General features: G+C 33.9%; 1 protein-coding gene across 1 annotated transcript; it reads right to left on the bottom strand.

The window, feature by feature from the left end:
• Positions 1 to 1,775: 1,775 nt before the first annotated feature.
• Positions 1,776 to 15,728, bottom strand: LOC138328537 (uncharacterized). The gene is made up of 15 exons (XM_069275387.1): positions 15,310 to 15,728; positions 13,149 to 13,249; positions 12,162 to 12,307; positions 9,845 to 9,953; positions 8,918 to 9,030; positions 8,295 to 8,401; positions 7,655 to 7,794; positions 6,789 to 6,956; positions 6,050 to 6,174; positions 5,668 to 5,810; positions 5,333 to 5,403; positions 4,806 to 4,932; positions 4,243 to 4,527; positions 3,844 to 4,011; positions 1,776 to 2,924 (listed from the first exon to the last, which is right to left on the bottom strand). Exons 1-15 carry the CDS (start codon positions 15,551 to 15,553, stop codon positions 2,614 to 2,616), a joined length of 2,358 nt encoding a protein of 785 aa, XP_069131488.1. The 5' UTR covers positions 15,554 to 15,728; the 3' UTR covers positions 1,776 to 2,613.
• Positions 15,729 to 19,433: the final 3,705 nt, after the last annotated feature.

Raw genomic sequence — 19,433 nt, 5'->3', positions numbered from 1 at the left:
TCAGAAATATCTTTTGAATTACTGTGAGTGACGCATAACTTCAAAGCGACTATCGTATAAATGTCATTTGGTTGCCATGGTCTCAAATGAGGGTAAGCGTATTAGTTAGCCATTGGCTTGCAATTGTCAATTAAAGATGTTATTAAAACGTTTACAAATATAGATATATATACCGACCATACTTAAAACAAAAGTGCAACAACTATTGAGGTCTAGATATGCATAGTTATACATGTAAGTGATCGAAACCCAGGAGTATTGAGGATGCCGTGCCAGACAAAGTCAATATTACTGATATTATATCGATAAAAGGTAGTAGAAAACATGATGGAAAGGGGTATGTTAAAGATTCGCTCGAGAATAATATTGCAAATTAAGCACTTGTTTCTTGCGTAAAATGAATTAGACAAACGATTATTGTGACAATACAAACTAGAAACACAGGGATCTGAGAATTAGTTATAGATTATATAATAATGGACCAATCAGAGTGCCCTAGACCATTTTTAGCCTTTAAATTTTTTAGGATTTTTGACCCCTATGACCTTGAATATAGCACAAGGTCAATCGTATTAACAAACTTGACAATCATTTATGTCAGCATGCAACATGCCTAATGTTTGGTCCATAGGCCTTCTAGAACTTTAAAAGAAGTAATTTGATGACTACGATGTTTGACCTCTATGACCTTGAATATAGGTTAAGGTCAATCATATTAACAAACTATGTAGGCATTTATGTCACCTTGCAACAGGCCTAGTTTTAGGCCTCTTGGCTTTCTAGATTTTCACAAGAAGTCATTTGAAGATTTTAGAACCTTTGGTACTTCGAATGAAGGTCAAGGTAATTCACATTAACAAACTAGGTAGCCATTTATATCCGCATGCAACAAACCTAATATTAGGTCTCTGGGTTTCTAGTACTTGAGATGAAAATTATTTAAATGATTTTTTTCAAAAAAATGCACTTTTGAACTTTGACCCTTATTTTCCAACTGAAAGTTGATATTTTACCGAAAAGTGTTACACAAGTTATTTCCTCCAAATTTGATTCTTCATGACTTATCAAAAAATAATTTGATGAAGATACAGATCTTTTATTATCACTATGTTTGAAAGAGGATCTGACAACAGCCCATTAGGGGTCACGGTCTGGTGATCTTTGAAATATGACCAATCAAATTGCTGCTGCCATAATTATAACTGAGGACGAAATAGTTTGAAAAAACTGTCCGAATTATTTTCGTGTTCATAGTCATCTCGCCAAAAGAGCACAACAAGTCAAATGTATGTGTATATTGGGACGAAATAGCAGTTATCAATTGTAGAGAATGCATTTGATCTGAAGTACATGTGGTAAAAAGGTCAACCGAACATGACCCCATATGGGATGTTGTCAGATCCTCTATTGAACGGAGTGGATATTAAGGAGCCGTATTTTAATCAGATGTATCCAAAACAGAAAGAAGTTCGTCATGCCGTAAACGAGATATTAACAGTACCAGAATTCAGGTTATAGCGGCCATATTGGATTTTGACCAACATAAAACTGCTGCTGTCACACCTTCAACTCATGTCCTATAATATGGTGACACGTTCATTGCCATATCTCGAGATCCTCTGTGATAAAGAATAATGAAAAAGTGAACAAAAACAAAAGGTGGTTTTTTTCACCCATTGGTGAAAAGCCCTAATAAGACAAACATCAACTTAAATAATAATAATAAAACAAAAGAACAACAACAACAAAGAAACAAAGTAAATACAAAACAAAACTCATGCTTTCGGTATTTATTTGTCTATTTGCATTAAACAATAGTAAATATCTGAATCGGAAGAAAAGCATATAGAATCATTTTCCTGGCGTCAAAAGCGGCCATCATATTATTGTTTGGTCTATAAGTATCATGATAAATATGAACATATATAGAATTGATAAGATTAATCGCAAATATATATTTTATTCTGCAACAGGCATTGGCGTTGTAGTATTCGGACCTAACGGAAAACAGCTGTGAAAAAAGTTTTGCTTGGTAATAAAATATGACTTTCTCAAAAAGTACATAAAGGGAAATTATGTAAATATTATGAGCTGAAAGTATAGACAATTCTCTATAAGTACATTATACACCTTTGGTTGAAATCCTTCAAAAGATGAGATCAGGAAAAATCAAAGAAAAAAAGTGTACATCCACAGCGAAACATTTTTTGGATTTAACAACATCTTCCTCTGACGTTGTCCAGCTTTATTCAATAAATGTTGCAGGATGAAAAGTATACATGACCAGTTTCTTAAAATATAAGCTGTATTTTTGGCTCGGGTCAGAAGAAAAAAAGTGACTCGTCGCGTTAGTCTTTCTTAATCATCGCCAAATATATAATCAATTAGATTATATAGAAATATATAGATTTCTGACATTAATTTAGAAGAAAAAATTTCATTAATACTATCTAGATTATTTTCCATGTCCCAAAGATATGTCATATATACATTTCATTTGAAATAAGGAAGTTCGAATGTCTAACGTTATCCTTTCTAAGAGTAAAATTTTCAATGTTTTGTTCACTTCTCATAGCATACAATGTTTATTTCCTTATTTCATTAAAATAAACATTAACTTTTGTTGTGTTGTTTCATAGAATCGAAAACAAACGCCTTGTTTATTTCCGCTTGTTTATGAGACAGACTGCTCTTTTGTTCAGACATATTGTTCTTTTGTGGAGACAGTTTGCGTCGGAGAACTCCTATAACAACGAAGGAAGCTACGTTGATGGCAAAGAGTACACAAATAATGATGACGTATACTCTCTTCTGATGTAGATACTTCCTCCAGTGCGCATGATGGAACCACGAATGATGATGACGATGATGACCGTTTTCTTTATCTTTTGTCAAATTAGGCTTATTCTGCTTTGGATGAGACCCTGAAATCGAATATAAGATTATTTTTGGCGAGGTTCAATATTACATTATTGTATAATTGATAATATTCGCGGGGTTTTGATTTATCTAAAATTCGCGAATTCATCCAAAATTCGCGAAATTCAATACTTTGTTAAACTCTTCAGAAAGCACGGTTTTACGTTTGAAACTCTTGTCAGTAAATGACGCTTTGAAAGGTTACAAAAAGATTTGCGAAATTAATTCCCCGCAAAATGATTTCTGTTCAATAGCTTAAAATTTTCATCAATTTCAGAACACCTGTACATTAGCCTAGTTGCAAAAACAATTGTTGTGTTGTGTTCTTATCTTTATATCTAATGAGGTAAAGACAAATGGAATGACCGACTCCAATAACAATATTATATAAGACACTGGTAACTTTAGTTCAGAAAACACCTTAGCAAAAATTGCTAAAACTTTTCTATTCCCTCAGCAAAAAAGAAATGTTTTTAGCAGATTGACACCTATTGTCAGACAAAGTCACTTTTTTGTCCTTTAAGAATTACTGAAAATATGAGTGATATCTACAATAGCGCATACGGCAAAATTTGCAATGCCTTTAATTGCTAAAAGTAAACTAAGAAAATAATAAAGAACATGCTATTTTCATACTTCTCCTTATTTCTCATAACCAGGCCATTAATTTTCAGTGTAACACTTGGAAGGACAAATGTTTAGTCGCTTGAATTCCATCTTGAATCATATGGATTTGATAGCTCTGGTATTAAGAATGAACTAAAAAATGAAATTACAAATATATTTTTTTCCTTCAGTAATAAAATAGCTTAGCAAAAAATGCTAACATGATTTTTTTTATATTAGTAATTAGTGTCTACCATTGGCAAATGCCCAAAATGCTTTCCATAGAGTGAGCACAGTAAGATATATCTCATGCCATACTTTTTCTAGAAGTTAACGTTGCAAACTCCTCTTCAGTGAATTCGAAGTCTCCACACGTGGGGAATGTTTTTGGAGTAGGAGTCATATCAGAGTCCTCGCCTTCTTGGAATAGGACCGCCATTCCAGCGATCTGATGCATTTCAATGTGGCAGTGCATGAACCAGTACCCTTAAAAGTAGATCGATGTATGGACATAAATGATGGAAAAACATACATGGAGTCGCAGAGCTATGTGAACATGAAAGCTTGGTTTTATGACTATTGACATATCACTATCAACATGAAGCTAACGCATGGATCTAGTACGTTTAGTTGCTAAGAATGAAGCTGACAAGACATCGATATGGGTTATCCCTAAATCTTGTACCTGGGTTATCGGACTAGATGGGTGCTACTTACCCGGATTATCCGACCGGATACGTGCTACGACGTAACCCTTTCTTGGCACTATAATCGTATCTTTCATTGGCGGGTCCACGAGATTCAGCCCCGGTACATTTCCTTGTTCCCAGGAACTATTTCTCCAGTGCGGACTGTTACAACTTTGGGTGTTACACTTGATGTCCTGATTATCTTCCTTAATCGCCCCAGTGACGGGGTCGTAGGTGGGATAAACTGTTTTTAACACGTGGAAGTGATGTCCGTGCATGTGAACAGGATGTGCCATCCCGAAGAATGCATCATCTGAAATGTTTGAATCAAGTGAACTCATCTCTATATCTGTCCACCTTTTTGAAGCAACAACAAAACAACGGCCGAGGATTGCAGCGTTTCATATGGTGAACCATTATCAAAGAAGATCGATAGAAGACTAACTTTGATTGAGAAAGACGGATATAGAGTTAAGGAAAACTAACACCTAGCTTGATTGAGGAAGAACTGAACAGTTTGTGGAAGACGACTTAAATGCTTATGAAAAGTAACATTGATTGGAAACGGTTACAAACATAAAGAAGACTAACCCTGATTGAGGAAGACGATCTGTATAGTTTTGCCGAGGTCTAATTTGATCTTGTAGGAACAATGGCAGTTATCGCTACAGTCCATGTCATCGCAGGACGCATGCGTGTCGTTTCCAGGAGGGAAAATCTACAATTGAATGTATTATCGTATTTAAATAAAATAGTAAAAAAAAAAACCGAAGAAAAATGCACTAGAAAAAAGATGTGTCTTCCATTTCACCGATAGTCGATGATGTATCATTTACATTGGTAAATTAAAATTTGAAAACTTTTTTTTTCAATTTTTAAGGAATTCTTCCTAAAAATACGATCGTGCTAATTATTGTGTTTATGTAGATCATTTAAGATGATGGTGATTGTGCGAATTTATAAAACGCGCTTATTTGTTGAATATCGCTTTGTCGCTAAAATTTAATTGTGCTTTAAATTTTCAGTTCGGTCTCATTACATTACACCGCATACATGGGAGGCCGTCCTTACATGACCATGGCTGTTAATAGGACGTTAATTAATCAAACAAACATTACCTGTGGTGGCGCCGAGAAAGGAATGTATTTATGTCCGTTGACAGACGCAGTAAACGGAACATCTGCTCCAGCTGTTTACAGAAAAAAGATCATTCTCAAGAAAATGAAGAAGTAAGTCAGGAATAAGCACTAAAGAAGGTTAAGGTTCCACTGCATTGCATGTGTGTTTCATATTGTGTCATGTCAGCTTTATCTTTGGATGGAACGAAACTAGTTAAAAGAAATTAAAATGTTGTCACTGCTAAACAGATATTTCGCTACAACATGTTTATTGCTCAGAAAAAATAATTGTGTCAAGACCAAATGTAAAATTTAGCATAAATGATTCTACTTACACGAAAAATGAAAATTGACGAATATTTCATCGAATTCCTCACTAGACCCTGACGGTGGTACGGGGTAAGTCTCTATTTGTTCTGTCGTAGATTTCAGCTCTGATATAGGCATACACTGGCGGTTGTAACTTTCCGGATATTGTCTAAAATTACATTTTTGGTTTTACAATTAGTTTATACACTAAAATAGAAACATGTCAAAGTTGAAATGCTAGTATGGTAATTTTAGTTTCAACTAAAGCCGATCGACAGAAGTGCCATGTATGGTTTTCCGATGAAACAGCATGTGTTGCAATGCTTAAAAGATTCTATTACAGATAAAGGACAATCGTAAAATGTATAGTGAATGGACCTTCTCCAATGGACAGTCGGCAACACGTACCCAAATGGACAGTTGATGACTCTACATGGATCCTCTTGAGTACATGGAACTCTCTCAGTTGTTGGTAGATTCTGGTCGCCGTCCGCGTAGTGGAGGACAGCCACAGCCTTACCAGGGACTACTTGCTAAAACAATGATACCTCATAAAAGTATGTCACTTATCTAGCAGTTATTTCACATGTCTGATATGAATATGTTAGTTTATAATGGAGTAGCGTTGTTTCGATCGATATTATTAAGAAAATATTCAATATTACTCAAGACCAAGATCAATACATTGTTTTCTGAACTCTGCTGGCTGGCTACCAGTTTTCGCTAAGTATTACAAGTGTTTTTGCCTGTAGTATGTACACACACGAATTGTCGAACTTCTTTTTCGAAATCTGCCTTGTGGCTTCTGTCAGAACGAAACATTTCAGCACAATTTTCGTGTTTTATCCAAAAAGCTCCAGTACACCCGTATTGGAATACTCTTGGCAAGAACAGGTCGCCAGTCAGGATAATAAATTGAATACAAAGAAACAAACTAATTGACTTTTTTTATTTGAGGATTCGATATCAGCATAATCAGGATGTGATGGTATACCGATCACTGCAAATCATCGAAGTATTTCAAAGTTGATATTGACCATAACAAGGCTTATTTATTTATCAGTAAGAACCACAAAATACACCAAAGTGGAATGGGACGGTAAGCGATTTCAGAAGTAAATGTTTCCTTTAAAAACGTATACTTTACCTCACCGTTAGATGTTGTCTCCAATGTTTCTCCACGAATCCAGTAATTCTGTTGGTGAGCGCCTGCGTAAACAACGATGTCGACTCTTTCCCCGGTGTTCACAATGATTGATTCTGCCGCCGTGGTGATGACGTCATTTCCGTCCACCGCGATAACCTGGATATCGTGCTAAAGAAGGGGTTGAATACATATAATTAAGTACAGTTAATCTACCAACAATAAATGCTACCAATGTGTCCTTGTGGAAGGAATATGTAATCGTGTCATTGTTACTTTTTGAAAACCAATCAAGAACATTAGATAATATATGTATAAAATAATGCAAGCACGTGTAGAGTTTATTTCCTTTTGATGCTAATAAGAATAGACGGGACCATCCTCGACACTCCAGGGGTTACTATCACTGACATTACATCCACCCCTGGACTATTGCAAAGTAAAACTGGAGGCAGCAGAAGATACTGGTACATCACAGGAATTCATAACGGTACACTGGGATTGGCTGTGTTGCTTTGAATTTGGACGACGCTCTCTCTGTAATCTTCAAAGGAAGTCATTGCAGACCTGTGATTGGGTATTTTCTCATGATCTGCCTCCAGTTTTACCATCAGATAGTGCTGGGGTAGATATAACATCATTGATAGTACCTCCTGGAGTCTCGAGGATGGAGTGGGACAGGGCTGATCAACTTTCAACACTGAAAACGTTATATGCTTATATATTGAGCTTACTGATACGTTTGTTAATGACGTATCCCTATATTTAAATAATCTACGATAGAAGATCCTCATTCTTAAAATCTCCATAAACCCTATAACATATCAATAAATTATTCAACAAAAAGAGAAAAATGTAAATGAGCCTACCTGATCAATAGAGAACCTAAAGGCAAACAGCATGCCGGCGTTGATTAGTCTGAAGCGGTAGTAAGAGTTCCTCTTCACCTCGAACCATTCAAGAGGTAAGGCCTCGACGTCGGCTGTGTCCGAATTGTGGAAAGTGTGTCCTATATCAGGGCAAGTGGATAGAATAGATATTAAAACGTTTATGTAACCATGAGCATTGAAATATTTTTTAAAGTTGATATGAGTATCGAAGTACAGTTGAATTAAAAGCTTCACATTTTTGAATTGTTACTTCTTGTTGAATTCTTATTTTCCTATATTCACCTAAGATAATTGATTTCCTTTTCTGCTCGAAATGTGACGATATACCCTCCTCTTTAACCACGTAAACACTTTCTAGACATAATGTAAACCTACTTTCTTTAGCGGTTATTAAATTTCGCTGTTGATTTTAATTACAAAACAGGTTCATGAAGATTAAGAATCGCGGATTGAAAAATTTAATAGGGATTTCAATCAATAAATACGACGTATATAGATGATAATTCGCGAAAATAAAAATTCCCCATAAATTGTAATCTAGAAATATTTCTGTCATCCAACATCCAACCCTATTCGTAGAAATGCGAGTCTTTATGGTCGCTGGTAGATGTGAGGTTACCTTTCCCATTGATGAGTCCTGATTCAAAAGGTATGAGTCCCACACCGCCTCCATCAGTGCTAGATGTTGCGGTATAACACTGAGATTCATTTAACCCATAGGAGTAACTGGAAACGAAAATTTACATAATTGTACAAAACGACAAAGGATTGTAGAAAAACTTGTACAAAAAGACAAAACTTATCGTAAAAATTTTAAAGGATAATAAATCATAAGCAAGTAAAAAAAAAAGTATTGTAAAAAAGACATCAAAGATTGCTCAAAAGTATTGCGCAACAGATAAGGAATTGTAAAAAAATAAAAACCCAAAGAATTGTACACATTATGACACAAAGGTTCTTTTTTCAATATTTGCGAGTTTTATTTGAATTCAATAGTTTATAATAAAAGTAATGATTTGAAGCACTTAAAATGAAGAGAACATTTTGAATCGTATCCCAATATGATTCAATAACACAGTGACCAACATAAGTTAAGAGTCAATTTCACGTTTCTTAATTGTTTGAATTGTTTCTTATTTAAATTTAAATTCTTCATGAATTACATTTTTATTATAAATGGTTATAACATGAAACAAGGTTGTGTTTGAGAAATAATAAAACTTAAATAAATATCATTATTACCTTGTAAGGCCCCAGTCCAACTCCCTGTTGATCTCAATGGATTGGTACGGAAACCAGTCATGTAGAAACACAATATAGTCCTTATCAAATATGTATTCCTCCAATGAGTCGTCCTATAAATAGATCAGATACTTTACAACTTATCTTCACGTAAATTTAAGTTTTGCGTGTTTCGTGATAAATAGAAATCACGAAACTTATTCACTACCAAATAGTTTCAATCGAAGTTACCGCAAAAAATAGTGGCTCTTAATTCCAAAAAATATGAAATTATGAAAAATATTGAAACGAGCCCGAACTCTCCAATTGGGAGGTAGATAAATCCTTTTTAATCCATTTTACGTACAGGGAAGGCGCACAATATTTGATCCCATAGATTGTTTGGAGAAAAAAAAAGAGAAATTAAGTCATCGCAAAAATAGTTTGGTTTAAAATTCAATCATTAAGACAATTCAAAGATGACTTTGTATTCTAAAGGTGATATCGGAGAATCATCACTCTGATCTATCAGAGTTACTTCCCTTCGCATCACTCTTTCATGACGGAGTACATGTAAGGAGCAAAGAGATATACATGTATCAGAATGAGAATCGTATGCTTCTGTAAAGCCCCGATATATAAAAATCAATAAAATATAGAGATTTTTTTTCTTCTAAATTTGAAACAAATAGAGTTTGACTATTTTTAGTTATCAGGCAGATGTTTTTGCAATATTAAGAACTACCAATCTATCAATATACATATAAAACAAACAGACAACGAAATGAAACTTCACAATTGAAGAAAAAATAAGGAAAGCAAATGCTACCAGCCTTTTAGTGGATAGGTTATGATCAAACTGTTCCGGATTGATTATGTTATGCAAATGAACCTATATTCATTTACATATTAAGATCCGCCCATCGTGAGATGACCCTGTGAACTAACCTGTGGTTTTGGGCGCGGAAGGACAATTAGCGCGCCTGCTAGTCCATCGGTGCGTTCGACTCCCAGATGAGAATGGTACCAATGGGTCCCGCTAGGGTCAGCCATCCACCTGTATCATAGATAATTAGTGTAATGTAAACTCTAGTACGTGGTACAATTGGCATTTATTAACCGACTGAACACAATATTTTAAGTATATTGGGAATTAGAACAGCTGTCTTATTTGAGATATATCTTAAGGACATGTTGAAATAAAGGCAAAAAGGCGAAGATCTAGATCTTATTTATTGATCACCCCCATTCAACGGCCTCCCGCCCGCCAAAAAAAATGAAAAAAAAAGCAAAAAACAGAAAACAGCAACAGTAGTGATCGATCCTTAATCCACTGCTGTATTAATCCAAATTTACAGTTGTACACCATTTTTGAAACAGACATTTAATTTTTTTCCTATTCAACCGTTACCAAGGTTGTCAGATGACCATCCATGCCCTTGGCCATTATTAATGGCTGGCAACCGTGGTGGGTATCTCGATGATAAATGCAGCAGCTTAAGAGTGTTTTTTCCCTTTCCGTTTCAATATCTAATTTTTGTTTTGCCTTCAGAAATTCATACAATTTAACTCATATGATGATAAGTACAATTTCATGCCTGTCTTTGCAATACTTTGCATCGTTTTGAATATTTCTGAATTCTTGAGGAATATGGAGAAAAATCGTTCTTTAATAAATTGTAAATCAGGACGAATATGCGACATCGATTGACGTCTTTTTTAATTAATGTTTATACAATGTAGCTACGTTTTAATACGTTAGGTATGAAGCGTGGTTTTTTGTTACACCCTTTACTTATATATCACCATTAAAATGTAGTCAAAAATTGTATTGTTCAAAATACATACTATAATAGTATCTTTCAACTTATCAAACTATAATTTATCACACCAATATAGTACAATGCAATGTATGTAGATGGTACAGTGGTAGATAGCACCATAGGGTCAAGGTTACGGGATAGACGCGTACGTGCTCCCCGTACAGACATATATACCCAGTTATCACTCAAGGCCAGAAACTAGGGACATTACGGCGGTCATTACTGTGCAAAGATTATTGTTAAAGTACAAGAAGGAGAGTACAAAAGAGTCAACATGGGTGTTACATCATAAATATAAGTATAAAGTAAAACACATTCATAGTTATAACGTAGTGTTATTCATTCCATCGCCAAGGTCTCGATGCGATATATAACGAAAAATAACGATAAAAAGTTGTTGCTCTCCAGATATAAGTTATAACCGTGTTTTACTGTAACTTGTTATTTATGCTGGTATAATATTAGCAGTTTAAAAAAAGAAAAACGGTGATCAACTTTTACTGATCAGGGTATATGCGAAACATTACTCTCTGTTCCTCATTTAATCATCGCGCTATAAGAGTATCCCGAAAAATCGCGAAATTAATCCGCGAACAATAGACGGTAAGTATTTATAGAATAGAGAACCTTTCATTCTCTACCCTCGTTGGATAGTTTTGATTCAAACATATTTCATTTGCACATTATATACAAATAGGATTAGACACAAGTTGTAAATATTTAATCCGTCTTCTCTCATGAAAAAAAGCTGATGACCGCAAATATTAATCAAAAGGATGATTGGTTGACGTATCAAAACTAGCTTTAAGATGAAATTTACACTGTAATTCAAGCATGATGAAATTGTTCTGTACCCGCATCATATACAATATTAAATTCTGTAAAATAAAGAATTTTGTAAGTAACTTTAGCCAATCATTAAATGAATAAAATGTCAAATATTAGAAATACACCTTTGTTCAAAGTAAATGAAGGTATAGTAATATATACATTCAACAGTAAATTTAAATGGGATCCATTGAGTTAACTTCTTGTATATGTATCAGAAATGAAAATTTACGAACTGCCGGTTAGTAATCCATCAAAATGTGTAAATACATAGTTGGTTAGTTCATTGGACATTAAAATGTCAAGTTCTCATGTTTCCCTCAACTATAAAAGTGTTCTATCCTGTTTACAGGGATTTTTTCAGTAAGACTACGCAATGTCTTCGGTAACTTTTTTTTATTTAACTTTTTTCTTTTTGTCATCTTTTGTCTTTTATTGTTGTTTTTGTTTGTCTTTAATTACAAACATATTTGCCATCATCTTTTCGTTAGTAAGAATGTTACATGTCCCCATATTGTTTTATAACTTTCCTAACATTGTATACTCTAGTATAACATTTGAAAGAACTGTTTCACCCTCACTTTGGTGTACTAGTAAAAACTGTTTTATGTTACCTGTACGTAAATCTCTCTCCAGGGTTTATAGGACAATGTGACACGGTCCCTACGCCGTCCATCCACGGGGTCAGCCACTGGACCATGCCATGCCAATGAATAGTGATGCCTTCGTAGAGAAGATTGTTCTGTATCTTCACAACCACCTTCAACATCAAAGATCATCATGTCAAAGATCAATTTCAAAGGTCAACATCAAAGGTGGTAAAGATTTATAGAATCTTACATGTGTCTGTCAACTGGAGAGGGACATCTCAAACTGAAGGAAAAAAATGCTTGAAATATCCCTGTCCAGTTGACAGACCCATGTTTGATACATGTGTCTGTCAACTGGAGAGAGACATCTCAAACTGAAGGGAAAAAATGATTGAGATATCCCTGTCCAGTTGACAGACCCATGTTTGATTATTTTCTCCCATAGTGAAAGGTCCTGTGTAAAATAGAGTTATCTTCTGCATAGCAGTCACCACGGGATATCCATATAAAGAATGGGAGAAATAACCGATGTCCCTTACGTACTGCAAAAAGAATGTTATCGACACCAGTTTCATTCCTGAATTTCAAGGAATTCCTTTAAAAATGCAGATGAAATGTGACCTGTTCTCTTACTAAAATAGTTCGACACTCCATGTACCAGCGGTCTTAAACATTTGTCATACTGCGAAAGATAAGGATTTGTATGACCAAACAATTAAAAATCCGATATTCTGTATGGTTCAGCAGTGACAAGTATGTGTCATTCCACCACAACCCCCAACTCTGAGTCGAGAGGTATATGTGCATACATGCATTGGTTGCTTAAAATTAAATACCATAGGTAAGACGGTTTGATTTTCTCCTGGATCTGACTTTCTAAAACACACAGTTCCATTCTTAGAGCACAAGGAAAAAAAAATACAGTGAAAAGGGGAATCAGACCAACTTATAAATAAAACTTATGTTCTATAGTTTATCCGAAACCGTTAGTTATGGTTATAAATAAATTACCTGTTGGCCCTCATACACCACTATCGATGGACCAGGTACTTGATTATTTATGGCATACACGATCTTGTAATTCCCGTCAGCCATGAGGGTATTGTTCATTTCTGAAAAATAGATAACTTAAATTTATGTAGTTCGATTTCTTTATCGTCAACTTTCATATATCTCTCTATCGTGAACTGGAATTATGCTATTTTGTTTGCTTCTTTTCGCATGTAAAAAATTCCCGACTTCCACTTCAACGAGAAAATACAGTTTTTAGTGGACACATATTTCTTAATTTGGCTATAACAGTACTGCATATAATTATTTAGATATTATTACTTCACATTGTTTTACATGTAATCACACGTCTTTTCATTGTTAATTCGAACAAAGGCCGAATTAATATATTGTAAAACTTTTCAAAATATATTTTGACGATCATGCATTTATATCACTGTTTTATACAATTGTTTGCGAAACAGCGTTCAAGGTGATTCGCAAACTTGCGTCAAAATGAGTATCTCGGAAAAAATAAAGTGTTTAACAGTATATATTCAGGAAAAAGTTCGTATAAATAATTTGAAGTTGAACTTCAGTGTTTTTGTATTGAACCAATTTTGCGCGGAAACCTAATTAAACAAATCTTTAGACAACGACATAAATATTGTTATTTATAAAAGTGAACTTTGTTTTTTATATATTAAATATTTGCTGTTTTCCCGTTCAAAAATGCAGAATAATTTTAAATATCCTATAGTACAATATCATATAATTAATATTTTAAAGATGCTCCACCGCCGACAGAGTATAAAGGGTATTCATCATTTGAACAATAATTGGTGTTTAATCGTGTATATATATGTCTAGTTAACGCAAAAATAATATAAAATAATTTGTTTTGCATTTGGTGCATGCGTAATCAGTACTTCATTCCATATGGGATATAGTGTCATTGATTTTTTTCGGGATGCAATTAATTATTTTTGATATTTTCAACTTGAAGTAAGATTAGAAGCTCAAACTTTTCAAAGGTGGTAATAGTGTAAAGTAAGTAACTTTTGTAACTGAAGAAAAATACTAAATCGTCTACTTCTGTTTTTGATAGTGAAAAAATACCATTTGTCAGCGTTGGAGCATTTTAATTGCGTCTGTACAACTGAATAAAAAACAAATTAAAGACGAAATGTTTTGAAAACAGGCTGATTGCGATGTTCGATTATTTTACGTTAATACAGCAAGCAAATATGGCAATGAAATTTACTTTCATGATGGTGAGACCTTAATTTGAAATTTCGTTGGTAAACAAATGTTGGTAAACAAATAGGTAAACAAACTAATATCTTCAAATTAATTATAATTTTGGTCAAAATAAAACGTGTTCAAATTGTCACATTTCCGCATTCACTTCATTAGATCCAAATTTTCCAATAACATAGCTTTTTAGGACAAAGTTTTTTTTATTTATGGAATTGCTACGAACCCTAATAATTCATACCATATTCAGCGTTATGTTATAATAAATATTCAACTTCAACGTGCATTTAATATGATCAAGTTTATTTTCATGACAAAAACCAATCCAATTCCCAATGACAGATTTTGACTGGCTTTTATGCAAATGCGTATATTGAATAAAAAAAATCGATAGTATATTCTGATAAAATTTCGTCCAAGTTATGCTTATATTTTTGATATTTGGAAAATTGGCTGGATTAATCATCTAGTATACACTTCGAATAGGGTTATCTCGACTCATTGGCTAAGGGCTTAAAGATGCTCCACCGCCGACAGAGAATAAATGACATTCATCATTGGAACAAAAATTGGTGTTTAATCGTATATATTTTTGTCTAATTAACACAAAAAATAATATAAAACAATTTATTTTGCGTTTGGTGCATGCGCTAATTGTACTTCATTCCATATAGGATATAGAGCCACGGAAATATTTCGGGATGCAATTAATTATTTGTTATATTTTTAATTTGAAGTAAAATTAGACGCTTACATTTTTCATTGGTGGTAAAGGTTTAAAGTTTGTAGCTTTTGTAACTGAAGAAAAATACTAAATCGTCTGCTGCTGTTTTTGATAGTGGAAAATAGCATTTGTCAGCGGTGGAGCATCTTTAAACAATGAATTTTTCGTATATGAAAAGATCTGTTTTTGAGCATTTTTCACCTTGTTCTGTTAAAGGTACGTAGTCGTCACATCCGGTTCTCTTGTAAAGTGTTCCATTCCTGTTGACTACTGGGTTACCATTTCCACCTTCTTCGTAAACAACCATTGTTTCCAAGTAGTCGATCGTCCAGTCAAATTCACAGACTGCTACTTCCGGTGGACATTTTGGAACTACTTCCTGTTCGAATGTTGTAGCAAGCGTTACCGCTACACAGAGCAAAATGACACTAATGAAATTCCTCATGTTGAATGGTAGGAATTGATAATGTTGCTTTGTTTTATATACCTGTATGTCCGTCGTCCTTGCTTTCTAATCTTTCTTCCTGTGTCGGCTATCGCCATGTAAACATTTAGATAAATGTTTCGATCCAGTTCAACACGTGAATCTCCGGATATAAGTGAATAAATTGAATAAGTGTGATAAAAACTATGTTGTATTGTGCAATGTTGATATAAAAGATAGTTAACATTTATTCACATGATAATATCCCGTGATCATATCTGGCCCATTTATACTTGTATTGACATATTTGTACTTGGTGTAAATACATGACCTTAGCTGGGATCTAGGTCATGGAAGATGGTGACCCAAATGGCTGACGTTAGGACAAAAAATCACACCAATGTATTTTCTAGATTCCAAATTCAATCACATTTACGACCGCACAATAGGGCCAGTAGGTACACACTTCTTGCGTCCTACTAGCCGAAAGAAAAGAAAAAAAAATGGTATTTTTATCGATGACTCTTACTTATTAATTTCAATCATAAGTGCAATGATCAATTGGATTTGTTATTTTTTACCTTACTATCAAAATGTTTTTCTTTTGTCAAATGACTTTCTTTTTATTTGCCCCTGTGAGGTAAGCTCTTGGTTCTGTCCCCTAGCCGAGACACACCATAATCTATAAAGGTGGTACTCTCTGCTCCTAGTAAAGGTTCAACATAAAACGGATGGAAGGAATGGGATATGTGTCCTGTCCGTTGTCTGTAGGATATGACAGGGTAGTGCGTGCTATTCGGTGGCTTTGGCATTATATTTCAGTGAACTTTAAATATATGCATAAGAATTAGTTTCATTTTACAACAAGGCACAACAAGAATTAGGAACCGTCTCATAAAGCACACTCAATATGTATGTAACACATGAAATACGCAATATGTCATGTTGTTATAACTTTGGCTGCTGTTAAACACGTTAATCTAAATTAATTAATGTGTTCTTTTAATTTAGCATTGATAGATGTGGCCGCGGTGACCGAGTGGTTAAGATGTTTCGACATATTACCACAAACCCTCCATTCTGAGTTCGAATCCCATGTGGGGCAGTCGCCAGGTACTGACCGCTGGTCGGTGTTTTTTCTCCGGGTACTCCGGCTTTCCTCTACCAATAAACCTTATACGTCCTTACATGAGACTAGCTGTTAACAGGACATTTAACTAATAAAAACCCTAACAGTATTGATAGACATAATTTCAACTTGATGAAGGTGGTCAATATAAGTGAATGAAAAGAATACAATGCAAGCATCTCCACTTCATCATAAACACCGAAAAAATGAATAATATTATTAAACAATCGTCCATATTGTTGCTATGGCATCAAATCAAGAAGTCAAACATGAATTTTGCTTAACCGGATTATCTTTCCATGAGGATGGCTAAGAGGCCGAAAATCAGTTAAAATTGATTGTTTATATTCAATATCATTAAATGAATGAAGAAAACAAGAAAAAAATTGATATGAATGATTTTTCATAAATGCAATAACGAAATAAGGATCGAGTGTGTACGTGACAATTCAACACATAAACAATTTTTTATCAGTGTTTTATCGCATTACGTAATGGCGTGAGCTATGAGATATCGGTACCTTTATAGTGAAGTGGCGCACCCTTAGTTAACCGAGAGCTAAATACATAAATGATTAAAATGTTGTTTTGTTTGTTTGATTATATATTTTTTGTTGGTTTTTTTGTTTTGTTTTGATATAAATTCTATTCATTGTCTTTATTGAATGTCGATACATTATCATTTATTTCAGCACAAAATTTCGTCCAAACCGGGAACAGGAGCAACAGATATATAACGTTTACTATTTTATACTTCTATGTGATTAAAGATGCTCCACCGCCGACAGAGCATAAATGGAACCCATCATTTGAACAATAATTTGTGTTTAATCGTGTATATATATGTTTAATTAACTAAAAAAATGATAGAAATTAATTGATTTTGCTTTCGGTGCATGCGCAATCAGTACTGCATTCTATTTAGGACATAAAGCCATTTATTTTTTCGGGATGCAATTAATTATTTCTAATATTTTTATCTTGAAGTAAAATAAGAAGCTCAGACTTTTCAATAGTGGTAATGGTGTAAAGTAAGTAACTTTTCTAACTGAAGAAAAATACTAAATCGTCTGGTCCTGTTTTTGATAGAGAAAAATTATCATTTGTCAGCGGTTGAGCATCTTTAAATTACATATTTACCTGTCAATTTTTATTTAAATCAAAATCACTATTTTTTACCCGCAATAATAGCCAAATATACGGTATACTTGTATGCACATAATTTGTATTCTACGCATGAAATTTGTTTTCGTCTATTACGCTCAATTTTCGATTCCATCCGTTTCTGGTGATGGAAGCTTTCCTTTCAGAGAAATGCAAACACATAAAATCACTTCAGTTGTGAAATACTGTAAACACGGATATATTCACGAGTGTAATTAGCTTCACGATTGGCGTGTGCACGCATACCGCAATGTTGTTATCATCGCGATGAATATGCCTAATTTAAGCGCACCAAAACCACCCTATTTAGGTATAAAAAGGCCAAAATTTCCCGACGTCTAAACATTTAAGTTTATTGTATTGCACATAGTTTCATATCAACTATGTTTATTTTGCATAGTTATCGGATAATGCAACACATAATCTAAGATAAAATTATCTTATTGGTTGCGCAATTTGTTTCGACACTCATGATAATGATATTGATGACGTCACCCATCTCTGTGTTTAGGTTTAAAGTTATTTAGAAATATGTTTTTTTTAAACTTCTGAAAACATGCTATCCAGTTTTGCTAATTTCCTAAGAATGTATTATTAGTGGGTAACCAGTAGAATATTACAAGGTTTCCTGAAACAAATTCTATGTTGCATAGAGCCGTCGAGTGTCGTCAGTTGTAGTTTATGTGTTTGTCTTCTCTGAAACTACAGAAACGGTTCCGGCCAAATTGTAGTGCGAGTTGTCTAATTCCTACAATAAATATTTATCTTTATTGATAGATTTATAAGTACTTAAGTCTGATTTTGTTATAACCTCGACGTTTGTTGTCATCTTCGATTTTCCCATGGTGCAGTACTTAAGTACTTAAGTTTGATTTTGTTATAACCTCGACGTTTGTTGTCATCTTTGATTTTCCCATGGTGCAGCAGTGAGAAGATAGTGTGATTTTTGTTTATTTTATGTGACGACAAATCAAAACAAACTTTAAATATTCCACATGAAAGATGAAGGAGATTAGACCATAGTTGCGTGACTTTCTGTTTTGTATACTTTTAATTTTCTTAAAACTACCATCCAGCAAGGCGAAAAAACTCAAATAAGAAAATAAACACAAATAAATTCCAAAAGAATTTAGTTTCTTAGGAGTTCAAATTGATACAGGTTATGTTTATTTTTCTAAAAAAGGTTATTTTTTCATTGCAATTGATTCTATTTTGTATTTTATTTGGGTTTTTTTTATAGATTTTACACCTTTAGAAATAGTAGGAAGTATTATTTTCCCTGTTCGATGCGTCTTTTGTTGCTCAATTCCTGAAAAAAATGTTTTTGTTTGTTTTCCACTCCTGGGACCTAACACCCACCAAACCGCGAATGCAAAATAGAATAAAAAAAACTCCACAAATCTCAGTTTTAAAAAACATAAAATAAAGACTTTCAGCTTCCTTGATGTTAATAGGTGAGTAAATATATCGAATGGAAAGAAGACTATTTGATTTGAATTATTTATTGCATGAAAACTCGACTTTAAACTAATAAAGCAATTTAAGGACATCCTCTTCCGTGTCTCGTGTATTTGGATCATTGTCCCGAGTAATTGTAAATGATAATGA

This window comes from Argopecten irradians, chromosome 7 (assembly GCF_041381155.1).
Source record: "Argopecten irradians isolate NY chromosome 7, Ai_NY, whole genome shotgun sequence".
NCBI lineage: Eukaryota > Metazoa > Mollusca > Bivalvia > Pectinida > Pectinidae > Argopecten > Argopecten irradians.
The sequence above is the reverse complement of the archived record's forward strand: the minus strand, read 5'-3'. Positions and strand labels throughout refer to the sequence as shown.

Bases quoted from the DNA above. Each gene is read 5' to 3' on its own strand.
- LOC138328537 (XM_069275387.1), bottom strand. From the start codon at position 15,553: ATGAGGAATTTCATTAGTGTCATTTTGCTCTGTGTAGCGGTAACGCTT. The intron at 8,402-8,917 runs GTAATAATGATA...TTTCGTTTCCAG, and splicing joins TTGGACTGGGGCCTTACAAG to TTACTCCTATGGGTTAAATG. The intron at 6,957-7,654 runs GTAGGCTCATTT...CCCCTTCTTTAG, and splicing joins TTAGGTTCTCTATTGATCAG to CACGATATCCAGGTTATCGC.